Source organism: Prionailurus bengalensis, chromosome D2, assembly GCF_016509475.1.
Source record: "Prionailurus bengalensis isolate Pbe53 chromosome D2, Fcat_Pben_1.1_paternal_pri, whole genome shotgun sequence".
NCBI lineage: Eukaryota > Metazoa > Chordata > Mammalia > Carnivora > Felidae > Prionailurus > Prionailurus bengalensis.
This window is the reverse complement of record NC_057351.1, coordinates 60,806,860-60,822,257: the sequence shown is the minus strand read 5'-3', so window position 1 is coordinate 60,822,257 and position 15,398 is coordinate 60,806,860. Positions and strand designations below refer to the sequence as shown.

At 44.4% G+C, this 15,398-nt stretch overlaps 1 protein-coding gene across 3 annotated transcripts in view; it reads right to left on the bottom strand.

The window, feature by feature from the left end:
• CNNM2 (cyclin and CBS domain divalent metal cation transport mediator 2) overlaps window positions 1-12,242 on the bottom strand; it is a 151,398-nt gene extending 139,156 nt beyond the window's left edge. For all 3 annotated transcript variants that reach the window (XR_006299841.1, XM_043597408.1, XM_043597409.1), the window contains exon 1: window positions 8,717-12,242. Coding sequence is in view for 2 of the 3 variants with exons in the window: in XM_043597408.1 (XP_043453343.1) it covers window positions 8,717-10,337 (1,621 nt within the window). In the remaining variant the exon portion in view is untranslated. The remainder of the gene's footprint in view (window positions 1-8,716) is intronic.
• Window positions 12,243-15,398: the final 3,156 nt, after the last annotated feature.

Genomic DNA, 15,398 nt, shown 5'->3' with positions numbered 1-15,398 from the left:
CAAACTAATTTGAGATCTTCCTTTAAGTCCTCAAACTTCGGTCATTCAAGGGTTTCTAAAATCCACGAGCACTTGCTCTATCTCTTATAAACTTTGTTGTCTTTTTTGGTCACTTAGTCAAAGAGAATGAAGATTTTTATTATTATTATCATTATTATTATCATTGTTATTATTGTTGACACGCATTACATTACTTTCAGGTGTACAACACAGTGATTTGACAACTATACATAATGCTATGCTCCCCACAAGTGTAGCTACCATCTGTCACTATACAATGCCATCACAATACCACTGACTATGTTCCCTGAGCTGTACCTATTATCTCTGTGACTCATTCATTCCATAACTGGAAGCCTGTACCTCCCACTCCCCTCTGCCCATTTTGCCTTCCCCCTTCAGCCCCCTCCCCTCTGGCAACCACCAGTTTCTTCTCTGTATTTATGGCTCTATTCCTGCTTTTTTGTTTGTTCATTTGTTTTCTTTTTTAGATTCAACATGTAAGTGAAACCATATGGTATTCGTCTTTCCCTGACTGACTTATTTCACTTAGCAAATCCATCCAGGTTGTTGCAAATGGCAAACTTTCATTCTTTTTTATGGCTGAGTCCATTGTATGTGTGTCTCCTTTATCTATTCATCTATCAATGGACACACGGGCTACTTCCATATTAGCTACTGTAAATAATGTTGCAATAAACATAGGAGTGCTTATATCTTTCAAATTAGTGTTTTCATTTTCTTTGGGTAACTACTCCGTAGTGGAATTACTGGATTATATGGAAATCCCTTGTTAATTTTTTGAGGACCTTCCATACTGTTTTTCACAGAGGCCACATCAATTTGCATTCCCACCAAGAGTGCACACAGGTTCGTTTTTCTCCACATCCTCACCAACACTTGTTATTTCCTGTCTTTTTGATACTAGCCAGGATGGAGACATTTTTTAATTCAGTGTGCTTACTCTACGGAGGGTAGAACATGTAATTGATTGTTCTGTTTTCCTTCAAAATATGTACACACGTGGCTACCTTGCCCAGTAACAGCGACTGTTAGAAAAGAGACAGAGCCTGGAATTCAATCACAATAAAAAAAACTAACACACAAACAAACCTACGATGATGAGCTCCTTTCAAGATTTGGTCATCCATAACAACTATGAGCACAGATGGCTCAAGGTGTCTCCTGACTGGCACTACCCAGTCGAGAGAAAGACCGAGAACGATGAAGAGTCTACAGAATCATCATGACAAAAATAATGGTTAACTGAGCACTAAGTGCCAGGAGCCACTAGAAGCATTTTTACATTCATTACCACATTAATTCTTACTAAGCACCTTATGAGTCAGAAAGTGTCCCATTTTACTGTGGAAAAAACAGAGGCTTAAAGAGAGTAAGTTACTTGTCCAAAGTAGATCCAGGAAGAGAACATTTTTCTTAACCTTTGCATTAGCAAGTGGTATCTTCCCCGCAGGATGTAAATTCAGAGACAGAAATATTCCCACCTAGGTCTGACAGCAAGGGGCGGGAGGTGGTTAAGTACGAAGAAATGAGGGGTTCCCCATCATTACAGCAGTGTTTACAATCAGTGGTAGCACTAATATAAAACAGGGGAAGACTCAGCACCCCTATTATCCCCATCAACCCCTAAGGCAACCTAATAAGCATATCATGTACAGTGGGTGCTTGTTATTAGTCCCCCAGCTCCCCCTTCCAAAGTGTGCTACCCCTAAATTCCCTCTGCGTAAGCATTCCAGAGTTGCCAGCGTATGTGCTGTTGAAAGTAAGAATACTTCTTAGTGTCTCTCTTTTTCTTGTTTTAAGATTTTATATATATTTTTTACGTAATCTCTACACCCCAACGTGGGGCTCAAACTCACAATCCCGAGATCCAGCCAGCACCCCTGGTGTCTCTCTTTTTCAATGTTGGTAGGATCAGGATTTCTGGTTTGTGTTTGGAGAAAAAGCAGGTGAACAGATAATACTAAAATAAATCGTATTCAATCCTAGTCATCCATTTCCATGTATTGAGTTTAATAAACATTCTTTATATTCCAAGCAAAGCTTACTGGAATGGAAGTTTACTACCAGTTACATATATGCGTTTAGAAGACAGGGCCCCTTAGAAAGAAATATACTACTTTAAACAGAACTAAAGTAAATATCTAATTGGATTCCAGAGGTTTGTTTTTTTAAAGTCTAAGTATTTAAAGAACAAATAAAACCATAAATATTAGGTTGGCTCAGTCTATTTTGTGGGTTTTCCTGGTTAATGATATTTTAAACTGTGTTTAGATTTGCTAATAATTAATATTAACTGGTCCCTCCCGGTCGTTTGGAATGTTTCAAAATGTAAATAATTCTGGGCCCTTTGTGAGGAGAGGCAGGTAGTGTGTAATCCCCACAAAAACCAAGAGAAAAAGCAGAATGAGGTCCTTCCATGTTTTGTCCAAACCATACTAAATGAGACCTAGTATTCACTTACAGTGTCTCCTGGCCTAAGAAGTTCCACGGTCCTATTATCACAAATGACCTTCTCAAAACAGCCATGATTTTCTGTAAGAACTTAACTTATATTATTTTTGAAAAAATTAAAAAAGGACACAGAGGACAGATAGATGCATGAATGGGACGCATACCTCAAGTGCCTTGATGAATATTTCAATGGGAAATTTACAGACCTATACGGTGAACAAAAATGAAAAGAGCCAAAAAAGTTTCACCCTAAAGTCCCAAATCCAATCTTCATTACTCTCATAGAAGAAACAACCAAAAAGAAAACATCATTCATGGATATCCAAAATGAGTTAACTCAAAAGAAACACCTTATATTTAATTAGTGAGACTTGAAGCAATCTCAATACCCATTTCTTTTTTTTTTTTTTATTTAAGTTTTTATTTATTTTGAGAGAAGGAGAGAGCACAGGTGCAAGTGGGGGAGGGACAGAGAGAGAGAGAGAGCGCACTAATCCCAAGCAGGCTCCACGCCATCAGCACGAAGCCCAATGCGGGTCATGATCCCACCAACTGTGAGATCGCAACCTGAGCAGAAATCAAGATTTGGACACTCAACTGAATGAGCCACCGAGGTGCTCCAATACCCATTCCTTAAAATACTCTCCTAGTCTGACCTCAGCAGAGTTAAAAACGCAATCAAAGTGGGGCGCCTGGGTGGCTCAGTTGGTTGAGCATCTGACTTTGGCTCAGGTCATGATCTCACGGTTCATGGGTTCGAGCCTTGCATCTGACTCTGTGCTGGCAGCTCAGAGCCTGGAGCCTGCCTCGGATTCTGCGTCTCCCTCTCTCTCTGCCCCTCCCCCACTTGCACTTTGTCTCTGTCTCTCTTTCTCTCTCAAAAAATAAACATAAAAAAAATCAAACAAGGGGCGCCTGGGTGGCGCAGTCGGTTAAGCGTCCGACTTCAGCCAGGTCACGATCTTGCCGTCCGGGAGTTCGAGCCCCGCGTCGGGCTCTGAGCTGATGGCTCAGAGCCTGGAGCCTGTTTCCGATTCTGTGTCTCCCTCTCTCTCTGCCCCTCCCCCGTTCATGCTCTGTCTGTCTCTGTCCCAAAAATAAATAAACGTTGAAAAAAAAAAATTTTTTTAAAAATCAAACAAAGCAATAAATTAACATAAAATGAGCTCACACGTGCAGATTTATTTTCTGTGTAACAAAATGCCTATCAAAGATGGCTTGAATCCAGGATGTCAAAAAATATTGACATCAATATCACAGGGCAAAAACCAATGGCAAACCTGAATATTTGCTTTTTCAAGGATGCAGCCACCTTTAACTCTGACCAGAATACCTTTAACTTGGGACCAGAAGGCCTGCCAGATGGAGTGGGAAGCACTCCAGTCTAGAAACAGGAACGTGGATTCTGGTCATGTTGATGCTCCTGGCTAGGTGGGTAGCCCTAAGCAAGTCACTTAACTTTCTTTCCTTCTCAGGGTTTACTTTCCCTATTTACAAGGTTGACTAGACCAACGTTTTAGAAATTCACCTAATCAGAGGGTAACTGTTAATATGCATTCCAAGGCTCCTTCCCTAGATTTTGGTTCAGGATATCTCTGAGTGAGGCCTAGGACCTTATTCTTAATAAGTAATCCAGGGGTGCCTGAGTGGCTCAGTCGGTTAAGTATCCAACTCGTGGTTGCGGCTCAGGTCATGATCTCATGGTTCAGTTCGAGCCCCACGTTGGGCTCCACGCTTCAGTGCGGAACCTGCTTGGGACTCTTTCTCCCTCTCTCTCTGACCCTCCCCTGCTCATGCGCACGCGCGCTCTCTCTCTCTCTCTCTCTCTCAAAATAAATAAATAAACAAACAAAAAAAAAGTGACTCAAGTAGTTCTTATCATTTGGTAAGTTTCACAAACACTGGAGGAGACGATCCTCAAGCTGCCTGCCTTCCACCTCCGATTCTATGCTATCTGGACATTTCAGACTGATGATCTAAAAACACACAAAATTATAATAGCTTAACATTGTTACTGTACAAAATTAATAAACATACAAGATCAAAGAAGCAAATATATCCACCCACCCATCCCTGACATCATTCATACCTTTAAACACGAATAAAAACATCCTCCTCCATTCTAGGCAAGCAGAACACTTTCTTGGGTGAAGAAAACGTTTTCAACATTAAACTCTCAGCACACCGATATGGCAAGACTTGTGTTAGAGGAAAAGAGAATTGCTTAAGCTAAAGTTTTAAGTGAAAACTACACGTTACACTCTACTCTTGCCCTGCAAGAGCATTACCTGGTGATGCTACCTGCTCCCAGCTAAGAAAAAGCTACACGGAAGCCTGGCTAAGTCCCTAGGAGCTATTAAACTGCATTCTCTGCAGTACTGGAATGCAATGGTGACAAAGCAAAAGGAAAAAACAAAACAAAACAACAATAACCGGTTACTAATTCTTCATATTCAACCCCAGTACAGTCAACTGAGTGGCCAAGAGTTCATGATGTCTTATAAGGAAGGTTTGGTCAGGTCAATGGAGAACCCCTTGTGTCCTTTCGGCATACAAAGGTAGCAACCTTCAATTTAGCTTTTCTTCCCTCTGAACTATTTTGCTTCAGTTTTTCTGGAATTCTCAGAATCTCCTCATAAGGTTCACTTTTATTCTCTTATTTAGGCTTATGAGTAACTATGAAAGTAACAAAAGAGAAAGAGAAAGACTGCAAGGAGCAGAGAGGGGCAGAGTGGTAAACGACGCGCATGAGCAATTAATTATTATACAGGTGGCATTTACAAAACTGCAAATAAAATCAAGATTAAACCACAAAACTGAGTTTGAGTCGTTCTTGCAACAGAAGCAGATAAGAAACAAGAATGAAACATGACTATATAGTTCAGCTATTAGAGAAACAGCTGTAGAGTATTCCATTAATTCCATTACAATGTATAACTAGCATATTATTGCAGTATAAAACATTTTCAAAATGAAACTCGATGCTTTGCATGGAAATAGAATTCTTTAGATTTAGGGTCACACGGGCCAAAAAGCTGATTTTGTTTTAATGGCAAGTGGGGAAGCCAACTGTTATGTACAACATCACAGAAGCACGAGGTTAAAAGCCACGTATATGTTTAAATACATTTCTGTGTCTCTTGCCCAACAAGCTCTGAAGCAAAATGTTTTGACAAAAAAGCAAGCTTCACACTCAAAACAGAAATGTAAGATCAGAATCAAGGGGACCAGCATAATGGTCAAGCATAGGGTGGCTAAGAGCCCGAGTCTGGCTGTCACACAGACCTGAGTTAAAACCCAAATCAACAAATTGCTGTGTGACCTTGAACAAATCTTGTAACCTAAGCCTCAATTTCTTCATTTGCAAAATGGAGAAAATGCTCTGCTCGGCCATTATGAGATTTAAACAAGGTAATTCAGGTAAACCATTCAGCCCTGTACCTGGCACAGTAAATAAATAATAAGCTAACTCTAAAATTAGTGTAATTACTGTCTTCCAACCTCAAGGAAAGCTAAGAGTTTCCAGGTGGCCAGGCAAAAAGTTCTAATCAGTAGAAAGAAGACATTCACATACACTTCTATAAAGGTAGCTTTTCATTTCTTTTCACAGTGAGAACCTTACTTCTCCTCAGTAAAGCATCACTCCCACCAATGATGTACAGCTCTATTAAGGAAAGACTTCAGTGCAGACGTTCTTAGTTGGGAAGGGCAATTTTCAATGAGATCTGGACTAATGACCTAACAGTTTGGGAGCTGCGGTTGGTATTGTTAGGAGAAAGAGGGAAAAAGAGGAAGAAAAAGGCTTCAGACCATCCCACACACCATTATTCAATGGAGAAAAAAAACAATAAAGGTTAACTGTTCACGTTATTTCAAACTGAATTAGAAAATAAAGAAAACAGTATCTGGTGAAATATTTTAACTCAGAGGGAAGAAAGAACTAACACAGCTGTTAGTAAGGTGAAAGCGGCCAAACTCCTCAAAAAAAAAGATCAAGAAAGGGAAGGTGAAAAGTAAGTTGTTCCTACCGTGTAAGTAACAAACACCCACTGTATCCTTTTAAGACTATGGCCGAAATTTCCCATTGGCAACCAACTGTCTTAGCCTGCTCTTCCAAATATGCCACTGACTTAGGCATACCTTTAACCTGTACTCTCTTCTTAACCAAATACATCACTCTGGTTAAGGACAAAAATAAAGTCCTGGGCACTATTTTTCAAAAACGCATGGGAAAATACTAGGAATTCTGTTATCTAAAGGTACTGTGAGAGGTAACGTTGGGGAGAAAAGGTTCCTCCTGAAATAATAAACCACAGGGAATAAGCAGGAATATTGCTCAAGGACAACCAAAAACAGGTTTCAAAATAATGCAAATTCTGAAATTTTGGGGTAGGAGCAAGATCAATGAGTTGCAAGGTGAAGCACTAAAGCCTCCAAGGAAAAAAAAAAAAGATACAGAAGTGAAGAAAGGCTTCAGCAGGGAGGACACACTGGTGTTTCAATCCATCAGCAGATGTGCAAAAATTTCAAATAAAAAAAAAACCCATAGAATAAATTATTAAGTCTCAATGTTGCAAAATTTAGCCATAGGAAGAAAATTAAGTATTTCAGAGGCATTTTCAAGCACTGCAAGGTATCTTTCTGTACTAGAGATGTTACTGCAAAATGAAAGAAGAGATTGGTCAGATGCTCTAATTAACAACTCAGCAGTGAAGGGATAATGACACCCCCCGAAAAGAAGCTCTGTCACCTAGAGATAATGGACATTTTCTTTTTACTGTTTAAGAATCCAGAAGAATCTCCCTCTGCTTTTAAATGCAAATTACCCATCTCTGAGGCACATTCTGCTCTATTCCTTTATCTGAAAATTACTGCAATGTGATCCCGTTCCAGAGAGGACACCATTCAGCCAGGAAAATGGAATTAGGGCAACCACACGCGCTCTGGGGATGTTCAGATCACCACGTCCAGTGAGCTGTCACCACCTACACACGGCCTTTTTCAGTGGAGAGACCGCTATGAGGGCTCAAAATTCTATCTGAAGAAGGAAAACTTAGTTTTGAGGACTATCAGGTCATTAAAGGTTACATACACTTTTTCATACCTGCACTAGCACCATAGCAATGAAACAGTTCGGCAGCCCTTGGTCTTCAAAAAACCATGTTATTTACTGGAAACTCTCTTTAAAGACAGAAATGTCGGTAGTAACAGTATAAGGTGCTATTTGCCGGTTCATTACAATGGTCAAACAAACAAAAAATACCATCACGCAAGAAAGGGGAGCACATCAGACTGTGCGCTTCTCTTCCATGTTAAAACTCCCTCTAGAATAGTAAACACTGACTTGGAAGAAACACTTCAACTTAAAATATCAAGAGATCAAGGTTAAAAAGAACACTTTTAAACCAGAAAAACTGGAGAAATAAATAAACCACAATAGAGGGAGTCGTCCCATTGTTAAAGGCTCAAGATTTCCGCCCAAACCACATGTGGTTTTATTCGTCAGGTGAATATAAACAAACAGTGAAGAAAGCCAGGCAAGATAGCCTCATAAAAGTTTAACTTACCTCTAGTCTTTCCAAGTTATATATTAGTAACTAACTTTACTTTTTTAAAAAAACCCTCTTTCCTAGCTAAGTAAGTTACATCCAAATGACTGAATCTTTTTGGTGATACCTGGCTGACCCCATTCCCTATCCTCAAAGGCAGACCTCAATCTGCCCCGCAGCTGGCCCGACAACCGGGAACAAAAAACTGAAAATGCACTTCCAATCTCTGAAACATCGGTGAATGTTTAAGGAGGAGGAAAAAGACTGTGTTGAGTTTAGAAAAGCTATTCAAATGTTTTCCAAATGCCTGAGATAAGTACATGTCAACCAGATGGCACAGCATGGCATTAGCTGGCCCTTACTTGCATCTACCCACTTAGAACCCCGGTGATGAATGCCGCAAACCCCTCAAGCCCAGAGGGCCGGCAGTATCATGCACAGAAAATCTAAAGCCTGCGTTTTGAAATGTGAACAAGAGAATGACCGTAGTCTTGGGCTTTTAAAAAACCTAGAAGCGCTTCCTAGTTCAATCCATCCCCAAATCCATGCCACCCTTTCAACTTTGCAATTAAGAGAGAGGAGAAATTCCGGTCAACTCGCCTTGGGGGGTTGGTCTGAGGGTAGAGGGCTCAAGTAGGGAGGAGGATGGAGAGAGAAAGAGCAAGCCAATGAAAGATACCAAAATTTCCCACCTTTCTTAAATTCTTCCAGCATAGCGTCCAACTTGGTGTCATTGAAAACAAAGTGCAAGGGGTGGTTATAAAATTTAGTGATGGTTTTCAGGGGAGTACAGTCATCTGGATCCACGAAGGCCAAGTCTTTGACAAAGAGGAGGTCCACGATGTTGGAGCGCTCCCCCTCAAACACTGGAATACGAGTGTAGCCGCTCTCCATGATCTCCGACATGGTGTTGAAGTCCAGAATGGCTTCGCCGGTGATCATGAAGCAGTCCCGGAGCGGAGTCATCACGTCCTCCACTGTCTTGGTGCGGAGCTCCAGCGCCCCTTGGATGATGTTCAGCTCCTCCTTAACGAGGTCGTTGTAGGGGTCGGTGACCCGGAGCATCTCCAGCAGTTTTTCCCGGTTATAGACAGTACCTATCTCCTGGCCCAGGACGCAGTCCAGCAGCTTGCTAACCGGGTAAGAAGCGGGGAAGGTCATCATCATGAAAAACTTGGTGAGGAAGATGGTGTTGGCCCCTACAGCCAGGCCGTGCCGGGAGCAGATGGCCTGGGGCACGATTTCCCCGAAGATGACGATGCCGATGGTGGAGACCACCACCGCCACGAGGCCGGAGCCGGCGATGTCGTCGAGCAGGATCGTGAGCGTGGTGTTGACCAGCACGTTGCCCAGCAGCAGTGAGCACAGCAGGTAGTTGCCCTGCCTGCGCACGGGCTCGATGCGCTTGGCGTAATTCTTCTCCTTCTCGGTGCCGCAGTTCTGCACGATGCGCAGCTCCATCGGGTCCAGGGCCATCAGCCCCAGGTTGAGGCCGCTGAACATGCCCGACAAGCACAGGAGCAGCGAAATGAAGATCACCTGCAGCCAGAAGGGCAGCAGAAACTTCTTCTCCTCGCCCACTATCATCTTGGTGTCCTCGCCGTCGTGATAAATCCAGGTGGTCTCGGCCCACGGGGGCGGCGGGAGCCCGGCCACCCCGGAGCCGCCCTTGGCCCCGATGGCGCCACTTGCGGACCCCGGGCCGCCGGCGCCCAGGGCTGGCGTGGAGAGCGATGTGCACAGGTAATAGGACTTGCTCTTCTCCATCTTGCGCAGCGGTTTGATCTCGATCTCAATGATGCCTGATGTACGGCGGTTGAGAATGATGTGGGGCAAGATGATGATATCTGAGGTGCGGATGCCGCAGCGCTGGGGGCCGCTGTCCGGCTCTGGCGGCGCGGGACCCCCCAGCCCGCGCTCGCCCGGGCTGTGGCGCCGCCGCTCGTGCTCGGTGAAGGCGATGCGGGACCACGTCTCGTTGTTGATGTTCTGCCCGTACACCCGCAGCTTGACCCGGGTCCGCTCGCTCACTCGCAGCGCCCCCCCTTCCATGAACGACACGTCGTTCGTGTCCTCCAGCCGCAAGCCGATGATCACCGTCTCCTCGTTCTCGCCAGCTGCTGCGCAGCCGCCCGCGCCGCAGCAGCAGCTCAGCAGTAGCAGCGGCAGCAGCCGCCCGGCCGCCGCCTGCAGGACCCCCCGGCCGCGGGCGCTGAGGCTGCGGCGCGCCGCCATCTTCCAAGTGGGCAGTGCGGCGGCTGCCTGCCCGCCCGCCATCTTTACTTCGGGTTCACAAGCGCCACAGCCAATCATAGGGTGGCTGCTCCAGCTGCGGCTTCATCCTTCCCACCCGGCGGCGCGAGCGCAGGCACCGGCCCCTGGGCGAGATTGCAGCGGAGCGTCCGCACACACCGTTCGGCAGTCCGGCTCCCTGACTGACACTGACTCGGCCTGGGCTAGCGGAGGAACCTGGACACTCGAGGGAGGGGGAGAAGGGAGGGGGAAGCGCCAGCGGCTCCCGCGAGAGGCAGCCAGGGCAGCCAATCACGAGCGGGTGCCTGCCCTCCCAGCCAGGGGGCAGGAATGGGGGCGTGGCCATGAGGGGAGCCGCGGACCAATGACAAGGTAAGTGGGTGGGGCAGTGAAGGCCACCGTCCCCCTCAGCACGCCAAGTTTCCAACTGAAAGGCGCGTGACTCTTGTGTATGTGCGAGGGGAGGAGGTGTGGCCAGCTAGAGCCCGAGAGCCAGTCACAGATGAGAACTGTACGAAAGGGGGCGGGGCCCTCAGACTGGCTGCCAATGAAAAGGGGCCGTCTGTGGGTCTGGTACTCCCTGAGGGGCCTCGGTAGTAGATGCCCGCACCTGGGTAGGCAGTGTTGGGCTAATATCCTGGGGCGCTAGGCGGTCCGTTTTCGCTGCTCTGCATTGCAAGCTCCCGCAGTGCCCAAAGCTCGTGCGGAGAGGGCTGCCCCCGGAGCGCGAAAAACCGACTAGGAAGGGCTTAAGCTGCCCATTTGCCTGAAAAGCCGGGACAGCGGCCGCGCCACTCTCCTCTACTTGTGCGCGCCGCTCGGCCCAGGATAAGCGGTGGCTCGGTGGCCCCAGTACCTATCGACCCGCTTTTTCTGGAGCCTCACTTCTCCCTAGGGGGGAAATGCTCTCACTCTGCCGCTTGTGGTAAGGTGGCACCACCTGCCGGCCACATGGGTACCCTGCAAGGCTTCCAGGTCTGCAAACCCCAAAAGCTGTGCCAGAGGTGGGGAGGTTATAGGGAAGCAGTTTCCCCCACCTTTCCGAGTTGTAAGAATCTCCTCCCTGTGCCACAAAGCTATAGTAATCAAAACAATAGGTAATCGCGTGAAAAAGGCACATCGATCAAAGGAATGGAATAGAGAACCCAGAAATGAACCCACACATATATGGTTAATTAATTTAGGACAAAGGAACCAAGACTATACAATGTGGAAAGGACAGTCTCTTCAATGAATGGTGTTGGGAAAACTGGACAGCTACATACAAAATAATGAAACTAAGCCACCATCTTACACCATACACAAAAATTAACTCAAAATGGATTAAAGACTTGGATGAAATTCCGAGAAGAAAAGGTGACAAGCTCTTTGACATTGGTCTTAGTGATTTGTTTTTAATTTTGGATCTGACCCCAAAGGCAAGGTAAACAAAAGCAAAAATAAACAAATGGGACTACAACAAACTAAAAAGCTTCAGCAGTGTGAAGGAAACCAACCAAACAAAAAGGCAACCTATTCAGTGAAAGAGGATATTTGCAAATCGCTTACCTTTTTTTGTTTTTCTTTCTTTCTTTTTTTTTTTTTTTTAAGTAGACTCCACTCCCAACATGGAGCCCAAGGCAGGGCTTGAACTCATGACCCTAAGATCAAGACCTGAGCTGAAATCAAGTCTGACACTTAACCACCTGAGCCACCTGGGGCCCCTGCAAAGCACTTACCTGATTAGGCTTTAATATCCACATATCCAAAATATACAAAGAACTCACACTATTCAGTAACAACAACAAAAAGCCAGACAACCCAATTAAAAAATGGGCAAGAGAATCTGAATAGACGTTTTTCCAAAGAAGGCATACAGAGGGCCAACAGGCACATGAAAAGATGTTCAACATCACTAATTATCAGAGCAATGCAAATCAAAATCACAATGAAATATCAGCTCACACCTGTTACAACAGCTATTCCCAAAAAGACAAGAAATAACAAGTATTGGAGAAGATGTGGAGGAAAGAACCCTCCTACACTGTTGGTGGGAAGGCAACTTGGTGCAGACACCATGGAAAACAGTATGGAGATTCCTCAAAAAATCAAAAATAGAACCACAGTATACCCAACTATTCCATTTCTGGGTATTTAGCCAAAGAACACAAAAACACTAATTTGAAAAGATATATGCATTCCTATATTTGCAAAAGTGTTATTCACAATAGCCAAGATATGGAAACACAATAGAATAGTCTTCGGTCATTTAAAAAAAAAAAAAAAAAGAGGAAATCTTGCTATTTGCGACAACATACATTGAGGGTATTATACTAAGTGCAATAAATCACAGGGAAAGACAAATACAGTATGATTTCACTTATATGTGAAATCTAAAAAACAAAATAAATAAAAACAAACTCATACAGAGAACAGACTGATGGTTACCAAAGGTGGGAGGGGTTAGGGGTTGGGTAAAATGAGGGAAAGATCTCAAGTATATGGTGCTGAATGGTAACTAGATTTATGGTGGTGATCACTTTGATATACAAATATCAAATTATAAGACTGTACACCTGAAACGTATATGTTACTATACCAATTTTACCTCGATAATCAAAATAGACTTCTCTCAAGGGTGCCTGGGTGGCTCAGTCAGTTAAGTGTCTGACATCGGCCCAGGTCATGATCTCACAGTTCATGAGTTCAAGCCCCACGTTAGGCTCTGTGCTGACAGCTCAGAGCCTGAAGCCCATTTCGGATTCTGTGTCTCCCGCTTTCTCTGCCTCTCCGCCGCTCACACCCTCTCTCTCCTTCAAAAATAACCATTAAAAAAATTTTTTTGTTTAAAGATTTCTCTCATATTCTTGCTGAAAGTATATATATTCCTGGGCCCCATTCCATACTTGCTAAAGGGGTAGACCTAGGAATCTGCATTTCTAACAGACACCCAGGAAAGTTTGGGAAATGGGAAAGACACACATAAAGGCTGCTTCTTAATCACACTGACCAAACCCTGCTAGGTCCATGGGTCCCTGGAGGAGAAAAAAATCCCAAAGATCTAGTTCCCCAGGACTCCCAAACCACTTTGTCTGGAGGAGGCACTGTAGCAAAGTAACTGCCAAATTGGTCTTTTTCTTGCAACTTAAGCACCCAAAATATAATTACTATTTCCTTTTTTTTTTTTTTTTTTTTTTTTTTTTTGTATTCTGCAAGCACATTTTCTTCCCTTTTGTAAACCAGTCAGATGTTCCTGATTAATTTCTGGTCGGGTAATAGCAACGGCCTCCTAACTGCTCTTTCTTCTTCCAGACCTGCCCCTTTCCCTTCTCAGCCCTGCAGCCAGAGTGGTCTTGTTACATCAGATCCTGTTGCTCCTTTGTTCGAAATCCCCATCTGGCTTCTCATGCCATCACAGTAAAAGCCACAATACCTACAATATCCTGCAAGGCTTGAAAGGGTGTACCGCCTCCCCTTATTTCTCTGACCCCATCAACTGCTGCTCCAGCAGGCTTCTCCTGGCTGTTTTTCATTCACTCCAGGGATGCTCCTCTGTGAGCCTGTGCACTCGCTGTCTGTTTCCCGTGCCTGGGACTCTCTTCCCCCAGGTCACAGCGTAGCCCATCAGTCCCCCTCCAAGACTGCTCGAAAGCCACTTTTAAGTTTATTTCTTTCAAGAGAGGGAGAGAGAGAGAAAACGTGAGCCAGGGAGGGGCAGAGAGAGAATCCCAAGCAGGCTCCACACCATCAGCGCAGAGCCTGATGCAGGGCTCAAACTCACCAACCACAAGATCATGACCTGAGCCAAAATCAAGAGTCACTCAACCGGCTGAACCACCCAGGTGCCCTTTAAAGGTCACCTTTTTGTAAACTCACAAGCAAACACTCCCTATACTCCATCTCTGTTTTATTTCCCTTAATTTTGATTATGATCTGTCTCCTTCCACCAGAGCTTAAGCTTCCCCAGGGCAAAGATTTTGTGTGTTTTGTTCACTGCTGTATCACCAGGGCCTAGAATAAGAGTAGATGTTGCAAACCACACTTGTAGAAGGTTAAAGAAATGGAAGAATTTTTATTCTGATCATTCCAAATAATGTCCCTGACTCTATTTTCCAGCACTTCAGTTTCTGGCGATGTTTCCTCCACCCCCAACCCTCTCATTGCTATATTTGAAAAATAAGTTCAGATTAAAAGAACCTGATTCACACACTTGGCATGCATTTATAAAAACAGCATTATCAAAGTTTTGGGGGAAAAAGTGGAGATTTTCAGGGCTATCTGACAAAGGTTAAAGATAGATATGGTCCTTCTAAATCAGCTGATTGAAAACAAAACTGTTTTCACTTCTTAAAAAACATGAGTTCAAGTGTGTTTAAGGGAGCTAAGAAGGAGACCATTAACAGCTCACAAATGCTGAATGTACGCTTTTGAAATAAATGTGGAGAAGGGGGCGGGGGAGAGTTTGCCAAACCTACAGATATTTCCGGTGCATTGCAGAGAAAACTACAACGGTCAGGAAAGTGTGGCATTCAGCAATTTAGAAACAAGTTAGACATTCAGGACTTCATCACAAATACGTAAGAAAGGACCCACCAGGACAACTTAAAATATAAAATAAGCCAAGCTCAGATTCACACGGGGATCACCGAGTGATGCTTATCCTGAGTGGTGCCAAGGTCAAGGAGGTCATCTTCTTCATGTACACCCAAGACACAGAGCAAAAAACCAAGTGAATTTGCCTCAGAAAGAAGGATCTTCCTTCAAGTTTGCAGGCTTTTTAGCTCAAGGGAGTCACTCTCTCTTTAGCGAGGGGCTGTTGGTGCAGATTTATCTTGACTTCCAGGGGCTTCTGGATCTGTCCATCTGTATGAATGGAGGGCAAGGGCAACACTTGCTCCTAGGGATCTCTTTTTAAATCTAGAGGGAAAAAAATACAATAAAACTTTGAATCCTGATAATATCTCACTTCCAAAAAAGGCTACACAAGGCCCAAGATTGCTGAGGGGGTGCCGCAGCTGTCTAATCCCAAATAGGTTCTGACTTTGACCTTAAGCAAGCCATTCAGGTAAAGCCAGAACTTGGTAGCAAACACCTTCCCTAACTAACCCTCTCTTGCCAGAATCCTTCACCTGCTCCTAAAGG